This window comes from Priceomyces carsonii (assembly GCF_900007245.1).
Source record: "Priceomyces carsonii strain CBS4050 genome assembly, scaffold: Debaryomyces_carsonii_scaffold_6, whole genome shotgun sequence".
Classification (NCBI taxonomy): domain Eukaryota; kingdom Fungi; phylum Ascomycota; class Pichiomycetes; order Serinales; family Debaryomycetaceae; genus Priceomyces; species Priceomyces carsonii.
The window spans coordinates 296,770-319,183 of NW_026946679.1; the positions used below are offsets into that span (position 1 = coordinate 296,770).

At 37.3% G+C, this 22,414-nt stretch overlaps 7 protein-coding genes across 7 annotated transcripts; 4 read left to right on the top strand and 3 right to left on the bottom strand.

Annotated features, from left to right (window-relative positions):
• Positions 1 to 147: 147 nt before the first annotated feature.
• PRCAT00005201001 (uncharacterized protein) lies at positions 148 to 837 on the top strand (the record flags this gene model as incomplete). Its single annotated transcript, XM_062955256.1, has 1 exon — positions 148 to 837. The coding sequence occupies one exon, from the start codon at positions 148 to 150 to the stop codon at positions 835 to 837; it is 690 nt and encodes a 229-aa protein (XP_062811876.1).
• A 214-nt stretch (positions 838 to 1,051) lies between these two features.
• On the top strand, positions 1,052 to 2,722 carry SPT10 (Spt10p; the record flags this gene model as incomplete). Its single annotated transcript, XM_062955257.1, has 1 exon — positions 1,052 to 2,722. The coding sequence occupies one exon, from the start codon at positions 1,052 to 1,054 to the stop codon at positions 2,720 to 2,722; it is 1,671 nt and encodes a 556-aa protein (XP_062811877.1).
• Positions 2,723 to 2,998: 276 nt separating this feature from the next.
• On the bottom strand, positions 2,999 to 9,625 carry URA2 (bifunctional carbamoylphosphate synthetase/aspartate transcarbamylase; the record flags this gene model as incomplete). Its single annotated transcript, XM_062955258.1, has 1 exon — positions 2,999 to 9,625. One exon carries the CDS (start codon positions 9,623 to 9,625, stop codon positions 2,999 to 3,001), a length of 6,627 nt encoding a protein of 2,208 aa, XP_062811878.1.
• Positions 9,626 to 11,103: 1,478 nt separating this feature from the next.
• Positions 11,104 to 14,154, top strand: TRK1 (Trk1p; the record flags this gene model as incomplete). Its single annotated transcript, XM_062955259.1, has 1 exon — positions 11,104 to 14,154. The coding sequence occupies one exon, from the start codon at positions 11,104 to 11,106 to the stop codon at positions 14,152 to 14,154; it is 3,051 nt and encodes a 1,016-aa protein (XP_062811879.1).
• A 60-nt stretch (positions 14,155 to 14,214) lies between these two features.
• IMP4 (snoRNA-binding rRNA-processing protein) lies at positions 14,215 to 15,066 on the bottom strand (the record flags this gene model as incomplete). Its single annotated transcript, XM_062955260.1, has 1 exon — positions 14,215 to 15,066. One exon carries the CDS (start codon positions 15,064 to 15,066, stop codon positions 14,215 to 14,217), a length of 852 nt encoding a protein of 283 aa, XP_062811880.1.
• Positions 15,067 to 15,634: 568 nt separating this feature from the next.
• On the bottom strand, positions 15,635 to 16,732 carry PRCAT00005206001 (uncharacterized protein; the record flags this gene model as incomplete). The annotated part of the gene is made up of 1 exon (XM_062955261.1): positions 15,635 to 16,732. One exon carries the CDS (start codon positions 16,730 to 16,732, stop codon positions 15,635 to 15,637), a length of 1,098 nt encoding a protein of 365 aa, XP_062811881.1.
• Positions 16,733 to 18,748: 2,016 nt separating this feature from the next.
• On the top strand, positions 18,749 to 22,285 carry TSC11 (TORC2 complex subunit; the record flags this gene model as incomplete). Its single annotated transcript, XM_062955262.1, has 1 exon — positions 18,749 to 22,285. One exon carries the CDS (start codon positions 18,749 to 18,751, stop codon positions 22,283 to 22,285), a length of 3,537 nt encoding a protein of 1,178 aa, XP_062811882.1.
• Positions 22,286 to 22,414: the final 129 nt, after the last annotated feature.

The following is a 22,414-nucleotide window of genomic DNA, read 5'->3' on the forward strand; positions in this document are numbered from 1 at the left end:
TAGAAACGGGGTGAAGTTCCCAGCAGGCGCTCCTATAATCAGCATTCAACAACGCTGGCGAATCCAATTAATAATTTTAATCACTTTATGTTCTCAAGCTGATATCTTATAGGAATTTACAACTTTCGCCATATCTCGTCTAGCACAATGACATTGCCATTTGAAGTATTACAGACGTTACCATTTGCAGATGGAAAATTCAAAACTACTCCTAAAATCACAGAGCCGATAACCTTTGAGCTTGAAAAAGAACCATCTGAAAAGGTGACTCTCTTTCCCGTTCACGATTCAAAAACCGTACCGAAGAACTTACTCAAAGTAGTCCAAGAGGAAGTTAACTACGTGATTGATGAAGGATTGACATATCCTTATTATGAGCGACTTGATTTCGAGCAATTTGTCGACTATTGGTTTCATGCGTTCGCTGCAATTCTAATTTCGGGTTCTTACGAATCTCTTGAAGATAGAGAACTTCAAGACAAGCTGATTGAGTGGTGGAAAGAAAGCTTTCTTGGCACTTTCTATGTTAAGCCCAATTACGTTGGCAGATGTTCTCATACATGTAATGCTGGGTTTATTGTAAACCACAAGAAAAGGGGGCTAGGCATTGGAAAAGAATTAGGTGCAAAATATTTAGTATGGGCTCCGAAGTTGGGTTACGCGTACTCCGTGTTCAATTTGGTGTTTGAAACAAACTTAGCAAGTTTAAAAATATGGGATAATCTTGGATTTGATCGTATTGGTTATGTCAAAGATGTAGCTGTATTGAAGGGTCATGACAAATTAGTGGGTGCATATATGTTTGGAAAAAGCCTAACAACCATTGATATTCATTAAGCGGTGTCGTAAAGACGCTAATGTCGTGTAACTTGCACGACATATTAGATACACAAAAAAAAAGGTGTTTTGAAAGATCAACTACATCTCGCCCCCATCTGTTGTTATTTACATTCCAAAAAATACACAGACAGTATAATATCTACACTTTATAAGAGATATAGACATTCAAATATAAATATTATAGAGTCTCTTGAAAATCAAATATTGGAAGATGCCTGAGTTTGATGATGTTATGCAGCTGTCCCATTACAGGTCTCCACTCGAATATAACCCAGTAACGGTTATTGACCGCTACACCGTATTGTTGAAAGATGGAGAAACAACTGCCACTATATATCCGATACTGACATCTAACGAGTTACCACCAGGACTTTTGGCATTTCTTTGTGATGAGTTTAATATGGAGATTGAAAGAGGAGATACATATCCATTTTTTGATACTTTACATATAGAGCAGTTCCAAAACTATTGGTTTGGAGCTTTTGCAGCTGTTATGGTTTTAGGTGACTCAACAACCTTAGAGGGCTCCAGACAATGGGAGAAGGAATGCTTAGGAACATTTTTCATCAAGCCAAACTACCCAGGTCGTTGTTCTCACATTTGTACTGGTAGTTTCTTAGTGAATGCGGGTATCAGAGGAAAAGGAATAGGGAGAACGTTGACTGATTGCTACTTACAATGGGCTCCGAAGCTTGGATATAGTTATTCAATTTTCAATTTGGTTTTTGAAACCAACGTTGCTGCTAGACGTATTTGGGAGTCTTTAAACTTCAAAAGAGTAGGAAGGGTGAAATCTGCAGGTATTTTAAAGGGACATGACACAGCCGTTGATGCCATTATGTATGGAAGGGAGCTTATAAATAACTCAGATCCTGCTATTGGGGCTTATCGTTTTGATAAGATCAAATTCTATTTAGAGACTGGTAGATATCCTGCTATGGCAGATAGACAAGAAAAATCAAGATTACGATCTTCGGCATCCCACTATAGAATTGAGAATGGTAAACTAATGCTCAAAGGAAGAGAAGTGATTAGTGATCCAGTAAGACAGTTGCAGATATGTACCGAAGTACATATGTCAAATCATGGTGGTATCAACAAGACGACTGCTGTTGTAACGGAGAAATATCACTGGACTCGAATCAAAGATACCGTCGCGACGGCAATAAAAAACTGTCCAGAATGTAGAGATCTGTCAAAGGAGGCACCATTGATTAAACGCTCTTCAATTCCTAAGAAAATGGCCACGGGTATCCTGATTAGGGATAGGAACAATAAAGTTTTGAATTCACAGCCAAATAACCCGAACGCTCGCTCAATTAGAGCGAGGTCCAATCATGATGACGTAGAAGCGATCGTTGCTGCTGCTCAGTTGCATAACTTACCGTCACATAGGCATGATACGGAGAGTTTATTAGGACACGACTTGTCCGGCTTGGACGATAATATCATTGCGGCTGTTGAAGAAGCACAAAGATCGCATCAAAATCAACATCATAATCAACAAACCCATCCAAGCTATGCTGCAGCTGCGGCTGCAGCTGTATCAGGGCCAAATCACTATCAAGACTACCAGAATGAATACACTAATCACCATGAATACGAACATGATGATCCAAGCACCTCTCGACAAGATGATAATAAGCATCATCGTAATTCCAATAATAATGACATACCTGTTGATCCAGAAGTGAGCGCCTTTGATCATAATGTTGGTTCTGGTGGTGACGAAATAGAGATCGCTAGAGCATTAATTCAGGCTAATGAAGATGTCCACGGTCGTAATCAAGAGCATAATAATCCAAATTCAAACAAAAACACGGACCTTCAAGGCAGTAATAGATCCAACGGTGACACTAGCATGTTTTTCAAAGAAAACTAAACAAATTACGTTTATAGGCAAAAATTTTCCATCTGTATAGTATATGAGTCGTTTTATTACGAAGTCAATTCCATCATTCACCGATTTTCATTAAAATAATTGATTGAATAACTATTTAGTATAAAACAATTCTAATAACAAGTGACATGAAAGTAGTAATCAAATTTTCCCCCGAATATCTGATAGTGTCTTCCATGATAGTCTAAAGAGTTTTTTTAGGCTTCAATCTGTTCGTTTAAAGCAAGCAACATAGAATACGCTATAACATAGCTGTGATTAAAAATCAACACCAATAACCATTGCCAACAAGGCCATTCTGACAAACAACCCATACCTCATTTGTCTGAAGTACGCAGCTCTTTGGTCAAAATCTACCTCTTCGTGAATCTCATTGGTTCTTGGTAACGGATGCATAACACACATATGTTGTTTTGCCCGTGATAAAATTTTGTTATCCACAATGTAAGTGTCTTTTAATCTTAAGTATTGGTTTCTATCGGAAAATCTTTCTTCTTGCACTCTAGTGCAGTACAACACATCTGATCTGGCTAAGATGTCCTCCGTTAAAGTTTCAGATTCAGCAACAATCATGCCATTACTTTCTAACATGTCCCTAATGCTCTCCGGTAAAGATAATTCTTTTGGTGAAACTAATTGTACTCTGACATGATAATGACGAAGCAAGTGACACAAAGAATGTACTGGCCTTCCATACTTCAAGTCACCCATGAAAGTAACAGTTATGCCGTTTACTGTTCCCAATTCTTCTCTGATTGTAAACAAGTCCAACAATGCTTGAGTTGGGTGCTCCTTAGACCCATTACCACCATTGATAATTGGAACTGGGGAATATTTAGCTGCAATATCAGCAGAGTCTTCAGAAGGGTGTCTCAAGATTATTGCATCAGCATAACATGCCAATGTTCTTATGGTATCCTGCAAGGTTTCTCCCTTTTTTACTGAAGAAGAGCCTGCTGCAACAGCAACAACTCTTCCACCTAATCTCTGCATTGCTGCATCAAATGATGATGAAGTTCTAGTTGAGGGCTCATAAAACATTGTCGCAAGTACTCTTCCTTTCAAGACATCCAAAACACCTTGTCTTTCCACTGCCAACCTCATTTCTTGAGCAACGGTGAATAAAGCGTGCAAATCAGACCTCGTAAAATCTTTGACAGACAATACAGAGTTTCTCAAGAAAGAGTTATGATTTCTGATATAGTTCACCAATGCATTTACTTCACCCAAGCTCGTTGGTGGCTGAGAAACCAATTCAGAGCCCAGTTTCTCAATCTCTTCTGTTGTTTGATACTCCCTAGAAAATGAAGGACGACGAATATCTGTAGAAAAGGATACTCTTGATTTCCTAGTTAAAGTAGGTGACTGAGGAACATTTGCAACAGGACTGAATCTACTCCTTGATTCGACACCATTCTTACCCAAGGCTGATTGAGCTAACATCACACCATCCAAACAAACAGTCTCGTTATGGAAAGACACTCTATCGACTGATCCTTGATTAACTTTCTGCCCAAGGAATGGATAGATTGAAGATGTGCTTTGTGCCACAAATCTGTCTAAATCAACCTCAACAGTTGCATCTTGCTTTGGAAGGTTGAAAATCTTGATTGGATTGTCGTGAAACTTTTCAATTATATCATCAATAGTAAGATGGCCGGCTTTCACAGCAGTAAATAATAATGGCAAAGTTTCAGATATTTCGGATCCTGGGGCAATGAATTTCCCACTGGCTCTGCTTACTACGTATGGTAAAACACCAATTGAAAAACAATCAACATCAACCAAATTCTTCCACAAGAATGCTTGATCATCATCAGATGGCAACTGTGGACAGTTAGGGAACTGATTTCTTGTTAAGAACATAGCAAAAACAGAAATATCACACGTTACCTGTAAGTTCCTGCCTTTTGCCATTCTTATTAATTCTAAGTCTTCTTTTGAAGAAACTCCAGTGACATGGATTGATCTATTATGCAAAGATGCCAACAATAATACAGATGCTAAGTCTGTTGTCCTAGCGTCCGTGATAATCGGCTTGGATTCTGGCCATGAGGCAAAATGAGACGATATTGCTGAGACCTTAGAGTTTGCAAAGACGTTAAAAGGTAAAAATAATGCACCAGCGTTATCAGCTGCATCAGCCACCTCCTCTGCGTTTGTTTCCGAAGCCGCAATCGATACGGAGAAGTCAGTGTAAGCATTACCAGAAGCTAAATCGATAGTGTCAGCTAAAGTATCAAAATCAATTACGCTGGAACCTTGAGTTGTTTGGGGTAAAAATGCATTAAATGTGAAACCTGCTGCCAAGGATCTCTTGGTCACCACTTCAATATCATCAAATGAAGGCACAAATGTGGTGATATTGACTAATCCAGGAAGAACAGCAGTTCTATGAGACGTTTGAGCATCTATTTTAGTCACATCAAAAGAAGTGACTCTCGTGATAGCTTCAACAAGCAACTTAGCACACTTCACATTAGTAACAAGAGGGATCGAGAAGTCGACCGCCATACGACGAGATTCGTACCCTTTTGACATATAAGATGCTGGACGACGGAATCGATTAGCAGATGGTAAATTCACATACAAATCAATCAAGTTATTTGCTAAATGCTGAGTTAAAGAATACTCAGATTTTTGGTTCTCCTCTTGGCTCAAAACTTCTAAGTAATGAACTGGGATGCTATGCTCTTTAATGAAGTCAGCCGTTCCAGCAGTAGCAAAAATTTTAAACCCAAGCTCATGCAATTTCCTTATCGAAGGTAATAGCTCTTGCTTCTCCTTATAAGATCCAATTGAAAACAAAATATTTTTCTTTGGTAGCTTGAAGCCTGTTGAAATTAATGATTTCAAATATGCCTCGTACTTGTTTTTACCAAAGGTAGCAACTTCTCCTGTAGAAGCCATTTCAACTCCTAGAACTGGATCAGCTCCAGCCAAACGTGAGAATGAGAATTGAGGAACCTTAACAGCACAGTAGTCTTCAGGTAACTTTTCTCCTGGATACGGTACAATAGGTATATCAGCAATTGCCTTGGTTGCCATTTCAATCAAATCCGTACCAACAACCTTAGAAACAAATGGGAAGGAACGAGAGGCACGAACATTACACTCGATGACCTTTATGTCATTATCTTTGGCAATAAACTGGATGTTATAAGGACCAGTTATGTCTAAAGCTTTTCCAATCTTAGCAGTAGCTTCGACAATTCTTCTAACGGTTTCTGCCTCCAAATCCTGGGGCGGAACGATTAAAGTAGCATCACCAGAATGAACTCCAGCGTTTTCTACGTGTTCAGATACCACATGCATTATCATCTTACCATCCTTTGCTACCGCGTCCATCTCAATTTCTTTTGCATTTTCGATATATTTCGTGATAACAACAGGATAATCTGGAGAAACGTCAACAGCTTGGGATAAATATGATGATAAATCATCTTTTGAATAAGCTGTGTTCATAGCAGCACCAGACAAAACATAGGATGGTCTGACTAAAACAGGGTATGTTACCTTATCCGCAAACTCCTCTGCCTCCTCAATAGAGGTCAATTCTTTCCATGCTGGTTGATCAACCCCTATTTTATCCAACATTCTGGAAAATTTATATCTGTTTTCGGCAGAATCGATCATTTCAGGAGAAGTACCTAAAATCTTGACGTTTTGACGATGCAATGGAAGGGCAATATTATTTGAGGTTTGACCACCCATTGAGATAATTACACCAGATGATTGCTCTAACTCATAAATATCTAAGACTCTCTCGAGGTTAATAGTTTCAAAGTACAATCTATCAGCTTCGTCATAATCTGTTGAAACAGTTTCTGGATTGTAGTTTATCATGATGGTCTTAGTTCCATTTTCACGTAATGTTCTGATTGCTCTCACTGCACACCAATCAAATTCCACAGAAGAACCAATACGGTAAACACCTGAACCCAAAACAATGACTCCGTGATCATCAAAGGAAACATCAGAAGCATCAGCATTATAAGTGATATACAAGTAATTAGTGTAAGCAGGAAATTCAGCTGCAACAGTATCAATCTGTTTGACGAATGGAATGATTCCTGCTTCTTTTCTCAATCTTCTAATTGCGACCTCATTAGAGTTCAAGAACTTGGCTATTTGTCTATCTTCGAAACCAAGTTGTTTTGCTTGTCTCATAATTGAAATTGGTAAGTTTTCTTTCTTTCCATAAGAAGAGATTTTGTTACCGAACTTGATTAAACCATCCAACTTATTCAAAAACCATTTATCAATGTTTGTCAATTCCCAAACTCTTTCCACAGAATATCCATCAGATAAAGCGTTTGCAATAGCAAAAAGACGTTGATCGGATGGAGTCTGCAACTCGCTGTCAATATCAATGGACATAAGTGCAGAAGTCTTGTTGAAACCGAGGTTTTGATAGTCTGTAGACCTTATTGCCTTTTGGATTGCTTCTTCAAATGTTCTTCCAATGGCCATAACCTCACCGACGGATTTCATAGATGATGACAATAAAGCAGAAACTCTAGTAAATTTTTTCAAATCCCATCTAGGAATCTTAACAACAACATAATCCAAAGATGGTTCGAAACACGAACAAGTCGATTTAGTAACAGAATTCTTGATTTGGTTCAAAGGAATATTTAAACCTAACTTGGCAGCAGTATAGGCTAATGGATAACCAGTTGCCTTTGAAGCTAAAGCAGAGGAGCGTGATAATCTGGCATTAACTTCGATAATACAGTATTCTTTCGAGAATGGATTCAATGCATATTGAATGTTACACTCACCAACAACACCCAAATGTCTAATAACATTGACCGCAGTAGTACGTAACATATTATAATCTTCGTCTGACAAAGTCTGAGAAGGTGCAACGACGATAGAATCACCCGTATGGATACCTAAAGGATCAAAGTTTTCCATATTACAGACCGTAATACAGTTGTCGAAAGCATCTCTTACAACTTCATATTCAACTTCCTTCCATCCCTTCATTGACTTTTCAACCAATACTTGAGGTGAAGTAGCGAAAGCTTTGTTACATAATGTAACCAATTCCTTTTCATTGTCAGCGAAACCAGATCCCAAACCTCCCAATGCAAAAGCTGCACGAACGATTAATGGATATCCTATATTATTTGCTGCTTGAATAGCTTCTTGAACATTGTTGACCGCTTCAGACTTAGCACATTTTTCTCCAATTTCTTCCATTGCATTAGCAAAGAGTTCTCTATCCTCTGTTGTGATGACAGTGTCAATAGGAGTTCCTAATACCTGAACACCCAATCCTTCAAATTCATCCTTCAATTTGATACCAACGTTCAAAGCAGTTTGACCACCAAAGGTACAGTAAATACCGTCAGGACGCTCGTATTGAATGACCTTTCTGACAAAATCTGGAGTAACAGGTAAAAAGTAAACTTTGTCTGCAAGACCTTTAGAAGTTTGAATAGTGGCAATGTTTGGATTTATCAAGATCGTGTAAATTCCTTCCTCTTTCAATGCTTTTATGGCTTGAGATCCTGAGTAATCAAACTCTCCAGCTTGACCAATCGAAAGACCACCTGATCCCAAAACCAATACTTTCTTTACCTCAGCCCTTGGATGCTTGGCAAGGTTTTCCTCCAACTTTCCACCAGGAAATTCAATAGCCTTGAGTGTTTTGAGGATGCTATGTTCAAGAACCGAGTTTATAAAGACATCGAATAAAAATTCTGTATCCCTTGGACCTGGTGTAGACTCTGGATGAAATTGAACGGAAAAAAATGGCTTGGAATCGTGATAAATACCTTCATTTGAGCCATCATTAGCATTAACGAATAATTCCTTCCAGCCATCAGTCAAAGTATTTGAGTCAACAGCATAACCATGATTCTGAGAGGTAATATAGCAGCGACCAGAAATGGTTGAGGTGCATGGAATATTATGACCACGATTACCAAATTTCAATTTTAAAGTTGCGGCACCAGAAGCCCTAGCCATCAATTGATGTCCCAAACAGATACCAAATATCGGGGTTTTGGCCTCTTTAAGAGCAGTTCTTAACTTAGACACAGTTTCAGTCATGACCGAAGGATCACCTGGTCCATTAGAGATAAACAATCCATCGTATTCTTCTTTAGTAAAGTCGTAGTCCCAGGGAACAACCAATAATTCAACACCACGCCTGACAAAACAACGGATTTGATTGTACTTCATACCAACATCGAGAGCCAAAATTCTAAGAGTCTTTCCATTCTTCTTAACCTTGATATCTCCTTTTGGTGAATATAAAACGGGGCTCTTAGTAGATACTTTGGCCACCAAATTTTTGACATTCGGATCGTCCCATTCAGGTACATCAGCGTATAATGGCCAATTAAGATGAGCAGACAAGAGATCTTCAGCTTTGACAGAAGATTTCTGTAAAGCTAACCTACCTAAAGTTGAACCTTCTTCTCTGAGTCTCTTAGTCAATTCCCTAGTATCAACACCATAAATAGCTGGAATACCTTGCTCCCGTAACCATTGTCCTAATGATGACTTAGCAAGATAGTGGGAATACTCTTCGGTGTAATGAGCAACCACTAAACCAGCAATATGTATTTTATTAGATTCAAAATACTTTGGGATTTCAGGAACATCTTCATCCATCACTGAGCGATCTGGTACACCATAGTTTCCTACTAATGGATAAGTTATGACCAAGATCTGACCCTCATAAGATGGATCTGTAATCGATTCTGGATATCCAACCATACCAGTTTGAAAGACTACTTCACCAGCTGCTGTGACAGGAGCACCAAATGAATATCCTTCCAAGGAGATACCATCGTGTGTCTCAAGAACCATGACACGGTCCCCTGTAGATTCCATTGGTGGAGTGATCGGTGCTGATAATTTAGCCATCGTCTTCTCTATCTAACAGTTTCTATTACACTGACTTTCCTGCAATACTTAACACAGTTCTAGAAAAGATTAACGGTATCTTAATTTGGGGGAGAATTAAAATACCAATGTTTGAATGATAGCAAATACTATTCTAGAATTGTTAGTATCAAGAATAAACTGTCTAGGAGATGAGATGAGATGAGATGAGGAAATCTGCTAGCCTGAAAATTTGATCTTTCTTCAATAAAAAAAATTAAAAAAAAAAAAAAAAAAATTCTGCGATGGGGAGAGCATCCTGATGCTCTTGCTGTCCGTCATCGTTGTGACGTCACTCTGTATTGACAATACGTTCTTCTTTTAATGATTTATGAAGAGCTGGATCATTTTAATGTGTGCTTAGAGACGCAAATAAAGCTTTATTATTACAATCGTTCCTTCTCTTTCTCAACACTCATCAAGTTCACATCCCGTAGAGCGCGTCATTATTCATTAGACTTACTTCTGCTGTCACCGAGATGCCTAAATCTAGTTCCAATCAGTCAAATACAACGATGATATGAATCTGAAGACTGTTGAGAAAGAGAAGGAAGAAGGAAGAGAGAAATGACATTATAACCCAAGGGCTGCGGCATAGTGTGTTATATTTATAATAAGACTGAAGCGATCTTGAAAAAAAATTTTCAAATATACGCCTCGGTTTGTTACCGGGTCCGTATCGGATATATATTATTTAATATGCTCTTCGCACGTTTTTCAGCCCGATTCTTGGTTTTAAGTCTCGATTTTCAGAAGTAGCTAGGATGAGGTCAGCTCTTTCGCGCTACCATTTGGTTTTAAACTGCAGGAATCCTCTCAGAGTAAGATGCAGTCATTTCTTGTTCAATCCTAGACACCAGCTGACATTTGAAAACTGTCGGTATAATTTTGTCATACTTCCACAGCTTAGCCACGATGTGATAACTGATTTTAAATTAAAAAACTTGGAAGCTTCAATCCTATTCTCACTCATATTTTTCGAGCTAATCCATATCCACAGTTTTTGTTCTCTAACTCCTACTCTCTCTATAGTCTCTTAGGGAGACACTCCGCTACTTTCCGTAGTGCGGCTAGGGTGCTTGCTGTCAGGGTTGATAAAAAATCCTCTGTGACACAAAACCACTACATCTACTTACAGTTGAAATTATAGGTTGAAGTTCGTAGTGAAAATATAAATTACATGGACCATTTCTGTACATCATATTAATCCTTTTGTTATCATTTAATAAAGAAAGAGGGTCTTTGCTCCTCTGTACTTTGTGCGTAAAGCTTCCCTGCTTTCCTTTTTTTTTAAAAAAGTTTTATTCATACGGTCAAGTAAGCATACACAAGTGGAAGTTTTAAAAGCTAATAACATCAAAGGGAACCAAAAGTAATATATTATACGAAATTTGAAGAAATAGATTAAAAAATTTTAGCATTAGGTATCGTTACCCTTCATATTAAAAACATCAAACACGATGGTTAGGTTGATAGACAGACTAAAATCTCGACATCTTAAATCGTCAAGCACGTTGGATGTTGGATGGGGTACAACTTCAAGAGATTATATTCACCGACTTGGAAAACTCATTTATCCTTATGCTAGAATTATTCTCCCGAATTTCAAAGCAGTGCATTATTTTTATATCATCACGATGACTTTCTTAGCATCAGTATTAATTTATCCAGTGAAAAACATCCCATATATTGACGCACTATTCCTTGCGGCTGGTGCAGCAACACAGTCTGGTCTCAACACTATTGATCTTAATAACATCGACCTATATCAGCAAATTGTCATTTATGTTGTATGTATTTTCACTACACCCATATTCATCCACGGATCTCTCTTATTTGTGAGACTCTACTGGTTCGAAAGACAGTTTGACGACATCAAAGTAACCTCGAAATTGAACTTTAAAATGAGAAGATCTGCAACGCTAGCAGCAAGAGGAGATATGCCTGCTGCAACGACGAGAAATACTGCAAGTAACAGAATTTTGGGTCTACCAGGTTCTCATTATAATGGTGCAACGATTGATAGCGTTTTGGATAATAATGATAGCACTCCTCAATCTTCATCAACTGTTCCCAAGCTGACTGATAGCAGCGAAAACAGTAATGATAATAATGTTGCAGCCGGTATTCAGAATAATGACCAAGACGATAATCCAACTGAACGAAATAAAAGACCTTCGTCTCCGTCCGATCTTTCTTCGGCAGATCCATTATCTTCTCACCAGGAGACTGAAGGGATAAGGTTTGGTGATTTGCCTCACCCATCTAACATACGTAAAAAGGAGGTGGATCCTTCCGATATGTACAAGTCGATAGCAATGTTAAGAAACAATCAGCAAAGGCATTCTAATCACCATTCACACAATGATGACAATGGAGATGATGATGATGTTTTAATAATTAAGCCACCTAATGAAATTGAGAAGGGTGGTCATAATCCTATTTACACTACAAAATCTCAGATCCACTTTAAAGTTGGAGATAAACCGATAAAGAGATGGAGGCGACCACTGAAGAGAAGTATCTCTAGGCGCAAACAATGGGAAAAACTAAGAAAGTCTCTTTCGAGTGCTCCTATAAGTCCTTCAAGAAGAAAGAGCTTCAAGCATTCGGATACTGACCAACTGATTGGAGATGACGAGGAGGCGGATGAAAATATGTCTATTGACTCTGAGACCCGCTCAGATTCGTCACATTCGATTGATGGTACGAACGAAGATATTAGTAGCTTCCAGGGCATGAGCGATACTGGAGATGAGGACGCGGTCACTGATGGTGACACTACGAATGATGAGAATGAAGAGCATCATAAGAACTTCAAAAGAGCTCACACTAATCAAGTCGAAGCACCTGTTGCTGAGCCTGAAGTTGTGGGTTTCAAGCGAGCCAATACCCTAGATATTGCACCGGGTAAAGAGGCAAATTTTATAAAATCTCCTTCGTTCGATAGAATAATCAGAGCACGGAAAAAAAATAAGCATTTGAGGAAATTACGTTCTCCAAGTTTTCATAGAACACATTCTTCTATCGACTCGGATTCTGACGAAGAAGACTTGGAATCAGAAAAGCACTCTTTGAAGAAAACAATGAGTACTAATTACTTGTCCTGGGTTCCCACTGTGGGTAGAAACTCTGCCTTTATACATATGACTGATCAGCAAAAAGACGAGCTTGGGGGGGTAGAATACCGAGCTGTTAAGCTATTAATCAAGATTTTAGTCATTTATTATATTGGATTCCATGTTATTGCTTTGATCTGTTTGCTACCTTGGATCTTGGTGAGAAAGCAATATATAAACATAGTGAGAGAAGCAGGTATAACGCCTACGTGGTGGGCCTTTTTCACTGCCAGCTCGTCTTTTAATGATTTGGGCTACACGTTAACAAGCAATTCTATGTCGAGCTTTGCTGATGCTATCTACATATTGATGATCATGTCTTTTTTTATTGTCATTGGAAATACTGGATTCCCCGTCTTGTTGAGATTTATCATTTGGATACTTTTCAAGTTCTCTCATCCTCTCTCATTATTCAAAGAATCTTTAGGATTTCTTTTGGACCATCCGAGAAGATGCTTCACGTTATTATTTCCCTCGATGCCCACATGGTGGTTATTTTCTATATTGGTGGTTTTAAACGGTGTCGATTGGGTTTTGTTTATAATATTGGACTTGAAAAATAAGTACTTATCAAGTATTCCAACCGGATTTAGAGTATTTGATGGTTTATTTCAAGCGTTTTGCACTAGGACAGCCGGCTTTACGGTAATTGATTTGGCGCGGCTTCATGCTGCCGTACAAGTAAGTTACATGCTTATGATGTATATATCTGTTTTACCCTTGGCCATTTCCATCAGAAGAACAAATGTCTACGAAGAACAATCATTAGGAGTTTACCTTAAAGATGATAGCAAAGATGATTCGGAGGAAACACCAAAATCATTCATAGGAGCGCATTTGAGAAATCAATTGTCTTTTGATTTATGGTTTATTTTCTTGGGATTATTTATCATATGCATTGCTGAAGGAGGGAAATTAGATCGAGGCGATCTGAGATTTTCCGTCTTCACTATTCTTTTTGAAATTATTAGTGCTTATGGAACTGTCGGTATGTCTCTAGGTTATCCCACTAATAACTCATCTTTTTCAAGAGAGCTAAATACTATTTCAAAATTGGTTATTATTGCAATGATGATTAGAGGTCGTCATAGAGGTTTACCTTATACCTTGGATCGTGCAATTATGTTACCAGATGCAGCGATGAGAAAGAGAGATGAGTTACAACAGTATCATGCCTTGCAAAGACATCAAACGATGGATACTATGAGGCACTCTCATTCTGGAAATGACGGGAATTTTCTAACCAGAACAATTACAAGAAGCTTGCAAAGAAGAAGGCCATCTTTCTTCGGTGCCCAGTCTACCAGTTCGCATGTACCAGGAAAAAACGAGGTTCCTGAGACACCACATTACAAGGTCACTGACGTTGATGACGTAGATGACATCGTATAATGTTGCGACATCTTAGTATGTATATTTATATTTATAAACCACAGTCACTTCTTTCATTTCTTATAAATAGTTTTTTCTATTTCCTGTTCTTATAAATCTACGCATTTGCCATTCAACATCTGCGTCTTTATTGTCAAGTAAGCCTAACTTGATTTCGTATAGCTTCATTTCGAATCGAGGTCCGACTTCACTTATTTCAACAGAATCCTTTGTCTTCACATAAATATGGTGTCTGACTGATATGAAATCGTCATTATTGATAAAGCTAATCACTCTAGAAGAATCTTTTTTGACTCCAGGGGGGAACAAATGCTTCAAGATTTGAACAACACGCTTTCCTTTTTCTGTTGTGAAATTCTCGAAGATCAAATGAGGGTAACTTTCTGAAATATTTCCAAGATTTGGCAAGTCATGCCTTAATTTAACGTTATGCAATGTGAAAATTATACTTGGACCATGAGGAAAATGTGAAATCGTTAGCGACGTGGGGACACCGCGATGTTCATGAAGTATTATTAGGTCAGTGATTTGAGTTCTTGTACAAGATTTCACCAAATCTGGAATGATATAATTACCTCTATTAAGCTTCAAAGAGTTAGGAAACATCAACTTCATCTCTTTAGAGAACTGAAGCAACTTCACCAGAGGATTTCTTGAGGTAGTTACTATAATTTTAGGCTCTCTTAAGCCACTCAATGCACTATATTCATCATCTATCTCTATCTGTTCACTTTCGTCATATATGAAATCTTTTTGTAGCTGTGCGTCTTCAGCCAAATCTTTTGACAAAGGGCGCCCACTTGCAAGGGCTGCTTTAAGCTGCTGCCTTTTTTCCAACAAGTTTGATTCCTTGAGTTCAAGGGCTTTCTTATACAAATACTCTCTTCTTTCTCTTGCCTGACGCCGAATCATTATGCTTAAAACTGCTTAGTTTAGCTTATACTTTAAGTTACAATTTGAGTAGCATATTTTCTAGAGTTTTTCGTGATGAGATGACATTAACAAATGTCGTTTAAAATACGACATTTCAAGATATGCCAAGCTCAGCTTCACCTTATAGGTGATTGGTTCGTTAACATAATAGCCTTGTCTGTATTTAGTCTAGCTGGAAACTGGGGCAAATAATAAAACCAGTTTTCAGAAGGACTAATAAGGAAAATTTAGAGAAATTCAAGCATTTCAAATTGATACAGTAAAAATCTGACATCGTGCTGGAACCAACCAGCACATCAAGTTAAACTTTTACAACTAGTTATACATTACACTCTAAATACTAAACAAATTTTGGCTAAAAAGTCTGATCTCACATGAACTAAATGAACTATTCCAAAGTGGCCACGATGGTCAAAAAGCAGATGAAACAAAACAGCTCCATTCCATAAAGGAGCAGACACACTGAACCTATTTTTTTTTTCTTTTCTCTTCTCTTCGATAGCGAACTACTAGAGATGTGAAAACGGTTCTCCAATTTCTCACATAATTAGTTGCCATTTATTTCAGTGGTGGTTCTTCTAAGGCAATCACCGACTGAACTCGAAATTAAACTCTCATTATCATTCATTAAATTATTCGAAGCTGCAGACGAAATGGACTTTCTTTTTGACTTCAAACTATTGTTTTCTTGCTCTTCATCTGAGGATTCAGGGCTTATCAAAAACTTTTGTAAGCTATTCATCCCATTATCTTTTCCAGACAATTGTCTTGACAATTGAGAGGACTGAGGAGGTAATTTTTGTTTAGCAAAGGAATTCTTCGCAAAAGAATTTTTGCTTAAAGGTGTAAACCCTTGGCTACTATAGCTCTGCTTAATTGAGGGCCGTCTAGCGAATTCATCCGTGTTTATCATGTCAGCATAGCTGTAGAAGCTTAGGGAAGATCTAGAGCTAGTCAACTTTGGAGGAGACGTGGGTTGTTGTGTATTCGATGCATTAGTGTTGTTTCCAGATGAACTACTGTTAGCATTGCTGTTACTTGCATTGCTGTTGTTTGTACTGTTATTTGAATTGCTGATACTGCTGTTCGTAATGTTCATGTTACCGTTTGGTGACTGGGGAGAGATTTGATATTTCATCGAATAGCTTGAATTCTTCCTTGAGGGAGAGAATGGTCTTCCAAGAGCCATATTCAAACTCAAGACGGAGGAATTCCTCCTGTTCGGATATATCATTTCAACCTGGTCCAAATTGGTTTGGCTGTCGTTCAATAAGGTTGTTGATGCATCTAAAGCTGCAGGGATCATGTCTTCATTCCTCAAAAACTGCCCAGTAGGCAAGCTCATTGAAGAATTATGAGAGCAAGATTTTTTTCGAGTACACTTATTGCACTTCGGAACGGGGCACAGCTCAAAACACAGATCTTGGACCGACCTTTCAAAAATATTGGTGTCTTCGTTCTCAGGTAAAGATCCCATGGTATGAGACAGAGGGGAGTTCATCGGAGATGATAACTGTTCATTTTCCTTACATACCTCTTTATCCGGTTGAGGTTGGTCAACAGAACTCCCGTCCAATTTGTCATTCAGATTGAAAGTGAACAAGCTGAGGCATTTTTTTATATTATTAGATTGAGACGTAGCCATCTTATGATTTTGAATCTCTTATGATGCTGACTTTGATGCGATTCTTGGTAAATTTTTAAGTTGTTTCTTTTCGTTTTCTCCTTATATTAGGTAGAGTGGATTTTCAACTCTTTTTTTAGTCAAATTGGTGCTGTTGGTGTCAACCTTGCTGTTATTATCTAGCGCTCTACTAGTCCTTAATTTTAGTCTAATTTTGTTATATATACAAATATCAAGTATCACCAATATTCACTGGGGCATGGGTGATATTTGAATCGGGTCTCTCTCGATATTTCCAATTTCCAATTATCTGTCGATCAATATCGATTACGGGAGCCGTATAATCTGACAGGCGACTTGGACGGACCAGTGTTATCGGTCGAACTCAGCGATTGCCATAGATGACCGGAATGGTTGGAGAGGTAGCAAGAGGAGTATATGTCCCGGTGAGATATTAAGTTGATCGACGGTTTGTGGACGGAATAAGAGACGAGGTACACTAATTTCTACGGATCTTTTAAAAAAAGCGGAACGGTCACCAGTCGGTTTCGGTGACCGTAACTTATTTGAAATGTAAGTGCCGCCACGATCTGCGAACCTCCGGAACTCTTCAAAATAGAAAGGAGTTTAGATTTTACCCACAGATGCACTCGCTCGCGATGCAGACGAGCGTTGGAGGTGATTATGTTCCCAAACGACTTCAAGAGCACCGCCTTCACATAATAATATTCAAGTCAAGGATAATAGAGAATATTCTAAGCCATGGAAGGGGCCGGATAAAGTTAAGCGCTCGCGTACAGCACAAGGCGCTTCCATATACTCACTATTTAAAACGAAGATGACCATTTGAGGGATATAGGAAATACTAGAGATCTGAGGAGCAAACAGAAAGAGTAGTGATCACAAATTAATTCTCGCGCTCACTATGCTCCCCCTGTGGGCCCCCGAATAAAATTTCCATCATGACCTTTTATGTCGGGGTGAGCACGCCGCACAGCACGCTCATATTCCTACCGGAATTTCAGATTACCAACGGTTACATTCCTTTTGGGGCCAAAGATGGTCACGTATCGGAAAAAGGGAATTGATAAAAGAAAGATCAGAGGAGAAGTCGTGTATTGTTGTTACCTCTGAAAGAGAAGATTTAATTATAGCATCAAATATTGGGGCATGAACCTGGTGATAAATTATGCTGATGTATGACCAGTGAGCTTCATTTTGGGCATAGCTTTCGGATTTGGTAGAGAGTAGAAAGAGAAGTTATTCTTAGTTGACAAGTGCAACACTAAATGGCAATCTGAGTAGCATCATTGCTTGCTATACAATTAAATTGCAAAGCGAACCTTTATAAAAGACTATGGTGGTTATCTATTATCTATTGCAGGCTTAATTTGCTCCAGTTTATTGTTCTTGTGTTATATTCTTCATCAATTGTCATGCTTCAACTTAATCTAAGAGTAGGAGTGTTAATTCTACAATCGCCAGAACTATGATGAGAGAGATATGATTATATTAACTACGATATCATTACTGTAGTAGTAGTCTATCACATGTAGCCCAACATTTTTAATGTTATAAATGCTTATCTTTCAAAAATATAGTAGTTCTGCTTTCGCTAGACTTCAATTACCTGTAACAGATACAGTGTCATAGTGAGGCGATTTGCCTAGTCGTTAACTAAAGAGGACTTATCCATAAATAGGTCCTATACATATGCTTTCAATTCATCAAGTCGACTAATCTAAAGGTAGCACTGCAACCTGGGGAAGAGATATTCTCAGATTCAATTTATTTGAGCATAGCGACAACTTCGCTAATTCTCTAGCGAGATTCCGGTATAAATTATTACCTCTCACGTCGCTAATAGTTGACCTTGCTAACTCTACTCCCAGGCACTACCACCGCGCTTGCCGATCGTACTATCAGAGGAAATATAAGTACATCCTATGATTTTAAGAGTAATCACGCGACGGACACTTGTGTATTAAAGATTGAGCGATAACATTTTGAACGTAAGATCCAGGAAGGTGATGGACGATGATCCACAATGCGAAATCCAGTAACAGCCTTAACAGGCAAAGGGTTCAGCAACGAGATAGAAGCTCGACTTTGACTTCGCTTGAGTCTTTCAATATCAGTTCAATTGATAGAGAGAGACATGTGCTTGATAGACATTCATTGCTGGCAGCAGAGAGCCCTACTTATCTCTCTAGTGAAATTCTAAGTGGTCTTAGTAATGAAAAGGATGCATACTTCATTCTTTCGAAGGGGAACGAGCTTATCTCTTTGGTTAATCTCCATCCAAATCTTCGAAATGATCTCATGATCAAGAGCTTAATCCATAAGATACAATTTATGTTTCATCATGAAGTATTGGAAGTCAGAGCTTTGAGCTACAAGATATTAAGATGTGTGGTATCAAACTATGAATCTTTGACAATTTTGGTGCAGTCTAAAATATTGATTTATATAATTATAACCATGTCCACTAGCCAGCCGAATCTATTAGAAAAGATCCAGTCTTTGAAGCTAATTAGGCAATTCATATCAATACCAAGAGGTGCAGATATGGTATCGATAGGTGTCATTAAAGCGATCATTAGTTTAATCGAAAGCGATGACCATTTGTTCACACCTAACTTCAAAAATTATTGCATCGAAACTATTTGTGAGATAACGTTGTATAAACCAGAGCTAATATTTCATAGTGGAGGTTTTAACACGCTAATTGATACGATTATAAATGGTTCGTTTGATATTTCCTTATGCTGCCTCTTGGTCTTAATAAATATTTTAGATAAGAAAGATTCTAGGAAGTTTTTACGGAATGGGTACGATTTAAATTCTATGATATCTGATTTTGATGGGTTCAATGATAATACTAGGAAAATTCCGTTATTAAAATTACAAAAAATTTCTTTCTTGATTAGCATTCTTTTGAAAACTTATAATGGATTAATGGCCTTTTCGATTAACAATTTTGAGATTTTAAGGTCATTTTTATTGACTTTAAAGAACAAGAATGATCAAACGAGGCATTTGGTTCTCGATGTGCTATTCGATATTTTGAGGATCAAGTTAATTTCATGGTTAGAATCTGGCTCTTTCGGTTCTTATATTAAACATTTTAAGTCGAAAGTTGGCAGAGGTAGCCCAGTTTTCAAATACCTGGAACTAAATAAACAAAGCATTGAGTATAATTTAATTCAACATTATAGAGGATTGTTGACAATGATTCTAATCAACAATAATATTATCCCAATTTTAGTTGAGCTCATTGAAGAAGATTCTGATGAATCAATCACAGAAAAGGCAACGGCATTATTGAGTAATATTTTAAAATTGACATCGGATCTTCTCCCTAGAGAATACCTTCATAATAAAGTTTTATTGCCAAGTTCGATAAAAAATAAACCGATCATTTCATCTATATTCAAAATCGAAAGTTTAATCAGAACCAGTAACGGTCGAAATGAAGTCCTTGAACTTAAGTCGAATAATGAATTAAAGAGCTATATAAAAGAACTTAACATTAAATCAAGATATGATCTTGATGATAATGCTTTTAAAATATTAATCAACAGCACCAAAGTCTTAGCATTAAAAGAGTTTGAAAATTGGAATTGGTCATTGATATCTGATTTTATACAAGGCCCTTTGATGAATCCTAAACGATTTGATGAACTAACCGAAAAAAATCCTAAATTTTTGAAGAGATTGTTGTCCTTCTACCGTCCCTTCAAATTCCGATTTTGTAAAATATCCAGCTCCCTGTCTCGACGTGATGATTCTCATAATAAGTATATTGATACTGGGTGTCAGTTGTTGGAGGCATTGTTAAGCTTTGATAAAGGAATTAAATATTTGAGTATGAATAAGTTACTACCCCAATTGTCAGAGATTTTTGCCCAAATTGACCCATTTAGTGGTATTTCGGCAAAAGATCCAATATTGTCTAAAAAAAGGTTGGAATCAACATTGAGTATTGGATATTTAAAGCTTGTTGGTGTCTTAAGCTCAAATTTGTATGGCCTCAAAATGCTAGAACAGTGGCAATTTTTCAATATTTTCCAAGATATAATTGAATATTCTATTTCAAAGAGCTCAAACAATTATTTGATCTGTGAATTATTTAAAAACTTGGATTTTGCATTCGACAGTGAGCTAAGAATAATTTTGGCTAAGTCAATGAGTGTTTCAAACGTAAAGATCAAGTCATTTTTGATGAGCTCGGTACTTCCAAAGTTAATTCAGCAAAAGGAAACGGAATTGTTCACCATTAAATTGCTTGCCAATTTATTGTATGACATCAACTATCAGACCTTGGATAAATCTATTGACTTGTTGAATACCTACTATATGTCTAACGACCTTAATAATTTAGACTATTTTATTAGTTTGAGGCCTCCAGTGCATATACTATCAAAATCAGTGAAGGGCAAGTTTTTACTAATGAATTGCTTGAAGACTTCTAATGGATTCAAATATTTGGAAGAAACTGGATTCATTGATAATGAATGCGAATATTGGTTCAACTCCAAGAATCTCACTCATTTAGATGTAATTGAGAATTTAATACAGACCAATTTTTTCCCTTACAATCCTACCAGTTCAATTGTGGGGACTTATCAAGATGATAATTCGATCAAGTTTTTCAATTATCTATTATCAACAGAGGACGGCTTAAATTTCTTCTCGAATTTGAAACAAAAAAATTATTTGGATAAGATAATAAATGAAATTGATATTTGTGCAAGATACTTGAATAGTAAAGATGATATTGAAATAGAGGACTCGGACTCAGAAATTCATTATGGAGAACAAAATGCAACAATGAAAGCTCAGAATCAGACCCAATCTTTTGGTAGGTTTAAGTTCAATTTGAAATTCTTGAAACAGCAACTATGGATTATTGGAATCATTTCAAGTTCTGAGTATGGTATACAATTACTTGATCCAATATATAATACTTCTTTGGACAAATCAATAATCAAAATTGTGTTGGAACTATTCTACGAGTGTTCAATATGGCAAATTCGAAATATTTGTTTTTATGTAATAGGCATGATTGCATCTACAACTGAGGGTGTTGAAATACTAGATGAATTGAATTGGATTAGTGTCATTGATGAATTCTCAAATCCTAAGTGCCTCGCTTATCCTAAGTCTTCATCAACGAATGATTTATTCAATGTCGAGTATATAAATCCCTACAGAAATATCAAGTATTATTCAATATTCAATGGTACTGATAACGAATATGGTGGTGATTTGTTCAATGATATCGATGAAACATCTATTGTTACTTTTGAAAAGATAAATGAGAAAGTTTTGGTGCTGGTAAAGTATTTAACGTCTGTTTTGGGTAGAATTGAAAGAAAGGCAACGAAGGAATTGCTAAAAATTAAGAAGTCCAATCCAGAAGTCTTTGAGAGCCAAGCGCTTTTTTTGGAAGTCATAAGGCTCATTGATAGAGGTAATTTTAAATTCGAAAACAGGAAATTTATTTTGGATTTATTTTTGAATGAAACAAGGGTCTTGGAAAACTTGTCTAGGAAGGAAAGGAAAAGGTAAATTTCCTGAAAAGTATATATTCAATATTTTATAGTATACTGATATATATTTTAATGCATTAAAACGTGAATTAGTCCAATTGATCAGATTTTCTTTTTTTATTCGTGGGCTTAATATCAGCAGACGATT